The sequence below is a fragment of the Salvia splendens genome, chromosome 22 (genome assembly GCF_004379255.2).
Source record: "Salvia splendens isolate huo1 chromosome 22, SspV2, whole genome shotgun sequence".
Taxonomy (NCBI): Eukaryota; Viridiplantae; Streptophyta; class Magnoliopsida; order Lamiales; family Lamiaceae; genus Salvia; species Salvia splendens.
The window spans coordinates 17,601,683-17,608,402 of NC_056053.1; the positions used below are offsets into that span (position 1 = coordinate 17,601,683).

The 6,720-nt window shown below is 38.2% G+C and overlaps 1 protein-coding gene across 1 annotated transcript; it reads left to right on the forward strand.

Annotated features, from left to right (window-relative positions):
• The first annotated feature begins 5,655 nt into the window (after positions 1–5,655).
• Positions 5,656–6,486, forward strand: LOC121786305 (protein TIFY 10A-like). Its single transcript, XM_042184912.1, has 3 exons — positions 5,656–5,881; positions 5,957–6,127; positions 6,210–6,486. Exons 1-3 carry the CDS (start codon positions 5,755–5,757, stop codon positions 6,359–6,361), a joined length of 450 nt encoding a protein of 149 aa, XP_042040846.1. The 5' UTR covers positions 5,656–5,754; the 3' UTR covers positions 6,362–6,486.
• The last annotated feature ends 234 nt before the right edge of the window (positions 6,487–6,720 follow it).

Genomic DNA, 6,720 nt, shown 5'->3' on the forward strand with positions numbered 1-6,720 from the left:
CTCTTCCTATCTCTTATTTTACTCTCTCCCCATTAAAACAAAAAACACTACGTAAAATTTCGTGTAGATTTTCAAATGTTGCATATTTAATGGGACGGAGGGAGTATAATAATAAAACTATAGTAATTTCAGTTTCATTTTTATGTGGAGTATTTGTGTAAGCTACTTGTGTCTTAATCATATGAAAGAAAAAAGTATGATTATCATCGTTGCCTAGGTGGCACCTATGATAATATCATCATCGTCTGTTGCACATCACATTATTGAGCAGCCATAATTGTCACGTTTCTGAAAATGAGTTTTGGTGTAGAAATCTTCTCCAACCATACATCAAACTTTGTTACCAAGTAAAAATTTTGTGAGACAAAAACACAAAAGTAGTGTAAATTTTGAATTTGATGTAAATGGTTGAAATAAAACTACTTTTTGACGTGATGTATACTTGAAAATGAGTTTGAGTTTGATATAAATGGTCGGAGATGGTTTAACTGATACCGTCGTTGATTTTTTTTATCAACTAATTGATGAACAACCATTAATTGATAGACAGTTTCGGTCGGCGATATCTACTCCGAAAACAGAACACAAGGGATACAAAACAATGTATGAATCCAAACTTCATAATACAAATCGAAAAGGTAACACTCCAACTTAGGGTATAGTAAAACAGAAGTAAACAATTCAAAATAGCTTCGTGATGCAACAAAAGTAAACGATCCAAAATAAACACAGAAGCAATAGAAGTCTAAAATAACAATAGTTAAAATCCTAATTAAGCCCAAACAAAAAAAATTAGTGGAGTACTACAAAAAATTTCTCCGATATTGGTGGCGTTTTTGTATGTTGAGAAATATTTTGCTCTTCGGAGAAAATTGAATTTTCTTATTGTGTGTTGAAATGTTGGAAATTGGCAAGAAACTTTTTTTTATGAGTAAATAAATAAAGAGTTGTTGATGGGTGAAGTGTCTATAATTGTCGAGAAAAAATTTAGCGTCCACATACCATGTGGCAATATGATATGGTATGTCCCACTAATAATACTTTGACAAATGAATCTATAGGAGTCTAAACTAAATATTTTCATTTTTTCTAATGATCGGACATTATTGTAAAATTTGGAAACAATCCAAAAATTAAGATTAGCTTTAATATAATGAATGCGTATATATTTGACCAAATTCTTCCTCTATGAGTCTATGAACTACAAATTATTTCGTCCTTTTATATTTCAAATTTTAAGAATAATTTAAATATATAAAATCTATGTAATAATTATCTTATTATATTTTGATTCTAGAGTTTTTTTATGGTATGTTAATGATAATTTAATATAATAAAATCAATTTTTATGTAATTTTCTTATTATTAGCCACTTATATATTTAATTATTCATATAGTCATTAACAATGGTAAAATAAGTATAAGAATGAAACTATATAATCAGTCATAATGTCAGACGTTTAATGTAATGCTAACAAATTTTATTTTTTATTTAAGGTTATGATTTTTTGCAATTTAATAGTATAATTATTCATTTGTATTTTTTTGCATACATGTAAAATAATAAATAAAGTAAACAACAAATTTAAGTTATCATTACATTAACTGTGAGAAAAAAACACAAATAAAAAATATAACTATAAATTATATTATATATAAAATCCAGTGGCATTACATTAACTATGCAAAATTAGGAATGATTATATAGTTTTATTCTTAAATTATTTAACTATTGCATATGTATGAAAAAATATATTCAGTAAATGACCTTAATTAAATCCTCGTTTGTATTCATTCTTATTGGTAACTAATTTGATGACAAAAGATGTAAGTATGTTATACATGTATTCATTCATTATATTAAATATAGGTATTTCCAAATTTTTGGATTGTTTCCAAAATTTACAATAATGTCCAATCACTAGAAAAAAATGAAAATATTTAGTTTAGACTTCTATATATAGATCCATTTGTCAAACTATTATTAGTTGGACATACCGTCTCATATTGCCACGTGGTATGTCCGGATCGCTGAATTTTTTCGCATAATTGTTTGGTCTAGAGTAGGTTAAAGCTATAAAAAATTAATGTGTAACTCTAGTTTCTTAGTATACTATTAGTCTATAATAATAACTACTCCTATATACTCTCTCTGTCCCAGCTCAATTGATTGATTTCTTTTTGGCCGTTGTTTTGTAAAGGTGATAATAAATAGTTAAAGTGGAGGAAAAGTAAAGTAAAAGAGAGAATAATATATAAGAGAGTCGTATCTAAATTATTCTGTTACTAACTTTACTTTCTCTTCACTTCAACTATTTATTATCATTTTCGTCAAATATGTGCCGAAAAGCAGTGAATCACTTGAGATGGAACGGAGGGAGTACTCTATAGTTGGTCGTTTTCTAACATTTTTATACAGGAAAATATGGTATTCCCTCCATTCTAACTAAATTGAATCATATTTTTTTTAAATGTCCCAAATATAATATTCTTATTTGTTTTTTTTAAATATCAAATTAATCTTACTTTATCGCATGACCTATTTTATTTTTTCTTTATCGGTCCTACTATATTCCTTTCTTCTACTTTATAATACAGTTTTTCAATCGTCGTATCCAAATATTTTTATTCAAACTTAGTTGAAACTGAGATATTAATAAAACAAAGAAGAATAATAACCATCCACCTAAAGCATAGTAAGAGCATCTCTAATGGCGGCGAGCGGATAGGCTAGTCGATTCCCGGCGCAGGCCGGTCCGCTAGCCGAACCATTGGAATCGGCGAGCGCCATTTCGGTGAAAAAATCGGCGACCGATTTTCGGGCGCTGGCCGATCCGCTCACCAGTCGGCTGGCCGCCATTACAGGCTCCCGATCGGCGAGCGATCGGCCAGCTCAAATTTTTTTAAAATTTTTCGAAACACTATATATACGCGATTTGCACGTCATTTTTCGGCATGTCGACTGCATTGCTGATATAATGTACGCCTGTATTATCCTGCACAACATGATTGTCGAAGATGAAGGTGCACAACTGACTAGTTGGGCCAATGACGATGCTAATGAAGCCGGCCCAAGCCACAGCGTGGCCGCCCCCAATGTACGAAGGGGGTACCTCACGATGAAGTCGGCCGCCTCAAGGCACATGCCGACATGCGCCAAGTGAATGTTCATATTCGACTCCAAAAGGATTTAATTGAAGAGTTGTGGGCGCGGAGGACTGCACGTCGTTAGTTTTTTTTTAATTAATGTAATTTTTTTAAATTAATGTACTTTTTTTAATTTAAATATTATTATTGAATTTTTTCGTATTTGTGTCATAAATTTAATTCCGTATTTTGTTTGATTGTTAATTATTTATTTTTTATAATTTTGTTTATTGTGGCTAGCCTATTGCTAGTCCAGTTGCTTGTCCTGATAATGTGGCAGAAGGAGTTTTTAGTGCTGATGATATGACAGGAGGAGTGTGTGGCTAGTAGGCTGACCTATTATTATTGGAGATGCTCTAAGGCCATCCACAACGCTGTTCCTATACCGTTCCTAAACCGTTCCTTAAACTACTATTTGCGGGCCTCACTGTACTTTTTTACTCCATTCCTTAACTAAGGAACGGAACCTGCAACCCTCCGTTCCTTAACCGTTCCTTAAATTACTATTCATTCAATTTCATTTTTTATTTTTATTTCCAACTCAATTCAATTAAAACAAACACACTTTAATAAAAAACAAACACACTTTATTAAAAAACACACAACATTAAAACAAAGTTACAACTTAAACTTAAAAAAATAAAAAGCACACAATTAAAATCCTAAAAAAATAAAAGTACACAATTTTAATAATTTCATCCGCCAAAGTTTGCCCAAATGTGCTCAATTATATCCTGTTGGAGTTGGGTGTGTGCGCTAGAGTCGCGTGTCCTTGCACGAATAGATAACCGTTCTTGTATAGACGGATGCGCTCCACTTCGAGGCGGACTACTTGCGGTTGAGCTTCCGGGGGATTCGGGGTCGAACCAATTTCCCGCATCGGGTCCTTCGTCTTGGACAATCATGTTGTGCAAGATTATGCACGTATACATGATGTCGACAATGTTCTCCATGAACCACGTACGAGCCGGGGCTTTGATGATGTTGAAGCGCGCTTGGAGAACCCCGAACGCCCTCTCCACATCCTTGCGAGCGGCTTCCTGCTTCTGTGCAAAAAGAGCTTGCTTTGGGTTCGCAGACCCACTGGACGTTTTCACGAAGGTAGGCCACTTCGGGTAGATGCCATCGGCGAGATAGTACCCCATTTTATAAAGCTGGTTGTTGGCGACGAAGTTGATGGCCGGCGCTTTACCATCCAAAACTTCGGTCAAGAGGTCGGACTGGTGGAGCACGTTTACGTCGTTATTCGACCCGAGAACCCCGAAGTACGCGTGCCAGATCCAAAGGCGGTAGTCGGCAACGGCCTCGAGTATAACGGTTGGGTGGGTGCCTTTGTGGCCGCTCGTGTAGGACCCCTTCCACGCCACCGGGCAATTCTTCCATTGCCAGTGCATGCAATCGACCCTGCCGAGCATCCCGGGGAATCCGTGCACTGTTTCGTGAAGGTCGAGCAGGAACTGACAATCGGTCGTGCTTTGCCTCCGGAGAAATTCGTCGGTGAAGGCTGCCCGGACGCCTTTGCAGAATTTGAGCAAGCACATTCGCGGATTCGCCCAGTGCTGTCTCCGATGTGGAGGTATTCGTCGAACATGTCGGCCGTTTGTCCAGTCGCAAGCTGGCAGATTGCTGCAGTACATTTCTGCAGCGTCGTGTGGCTGGGACTGCCGACCGCGTCGAACCCTTCCTGGAAGAACTCTTCCCGGGCTGCCAAAGTATTGGCGTTGTGGAGAAATAACGGTTTCCCCATGCGGAAACGGCGACGGAAGTACGTATCTCCCCAAACCGGGTTATCGCAGAAGTAGTTGCGTACTAACCTTGCGGCGGTTTCCTCCCGGTTACGATGGATGTACGTACGGGAGCGTCGTTGGGGGGCGGCGCGGCTTCTTCCTCCTCCCGTCGTCGATCTTCTTCAAGTGATTGTTCTAATATTTGACGCATTTGTTCAAAAGGATCCATTAGTTTGATTAAATTTGGGAGAAGAAAAACAGAGTTGATTTGAGATGAAAATTGGGGTGGAAATAGAGAGGATTTGAGAGGAATAGATGTGTATTTGTGAGTGAAATGAGTATGAAATATGAGTATTTATAGAGTAAATAAATTAAAATAAATAAATAAATAAATAAATAACGGCAAAAAAAAACGGTAACAATACCGTTGCAATTTTTTTTTTTATTAAATTCGAATTTTTTTTTAAAAAAATGAATTATTGCGTCACCGTGACGACGCCCACTCGCGGGGCAGCGAGTGGGCGTCACGCGTCGAATGGGATGCCGCCACGTCGCCTCGGCGCGTGGCGGCACAGACCGTGCCGCGTCTCGTGCCGACGGCACCCGGGACGGCATGGGAACGGAACCGCGATGAAACGCAGTGCCGTAACGCGTTCCGCTACGGTTTCGTTTCGAAGGAACGAAACGCGGAATGCCCGCGGCCCGCGTTGCGGGTGCTCTAAGCTGTATGCTGTCTGCTGAAGGGCCCTACAATTAAAATATCCCATTACAAACACAATATCCTCGTGCTCTTTTACTAACCTTCTTCATCTTCATCAATTGTAAAGCCTTATCATCTTCCCAATTCAACAACACCTCTGCTTTCTCCAATTCATTTACGATGGACAAGTTTCATGGCGGCAGATCCAACTTCTCGCAATCCTGCAACCTTCTCAGCCAATACTTGAAGGAGAATGGCGGATTCGGTGACCTCAATTTCACCCCCAACTTTCCTCAAACCTCCATAGGTAAATTAAATTCTGTTTCCAACTTTGCTCTTTTTTTTTCTATCTCTCTCATCATTTACTATTTGGGGGAAATAGGATCCGTCAATCCGGATCAGAATCCAAAAGCGGAAAAGGAGATCGGGCAGATGACGATATTCTACGCGGGTAAAGTGATTGTGCTGAACGATATTCCGGCGGAGAAGGCCAAGGAGATCATCAATTTAGCCACCACCAATAATTATCCCGCGGTTTCGCCTCTTGGCTCAGGTAAGCACTCTCGCCGAGTCTAATCACGCGGATTTTGTGTTTACTGATTTATGAGAGTATTGATTTGGCTTCGCGTCTGCAGATCTACCAATTGCGAGGAAGAATTCACTAGCTCGGTTCCTGGAGAAGAGGAGAGATAGGGTCGCCGGAGCTGCGCCCTACCAGGCCAGCAAACCGGCGGTGAAGGCGGAGCCGTGGCTGGAAATGGACCGGCTCCAGATTCAGCGCAATTAGGGTTTCTACTTTCTGATCCATCGGATTTTAATATTTACATGTTGTATTATACTCACTCCGTTCGCCATAGTTGAGTCATTTTACCGTTTCCGGAAGTTTCTTCATAGTTGAGTCATTTCTATATATGGTAACTTTTCTCTCTCTCTTACTTTTCTCTCTCTCCTACTTTTCTCTCTATATTTTATTCACCTTGTACTTTATTCTCTCTATCATTTCATCTCTCTTACTTTTAAATTATTTATTTAGCACACCCAACATTTCTTTTTAAAACTCTGTGCCGAAAAGTTCCGTCTCAACTATGGCGAAACGGAGGGAGTATTGTATTATTCCCACTGATCATATAGTATGTGTTTAGGAAG

What these genes read in the sequence shown, in the direction of transcription:
- LOC121786305 (XM_042184912.1), top strand. Translation starts at nt 5,755, where the DNA reads ATGGACAAGTTTCATGGCGGCAGATCCAACTTCTCGCAATCCTGCAAC. An exon ending in CTTTCCTCAAACCTCCATAG is followed by an intron (nt 5,882 to 5,956) that starts GTAAATTAAATT and finishes TGGGGGAAATAG; the next exon opens with GATCCGTCAATCCGGATCAG. An exon ending in GGTTTCGCCTCTTGGCTCAG is followed by an intron (nt 6,128 to 6,209) that starts GTAAGCACTCTC and finishes TCGCGTCTGCAG; the next exon opens with ATCTACCAATTGCGAGGAAG.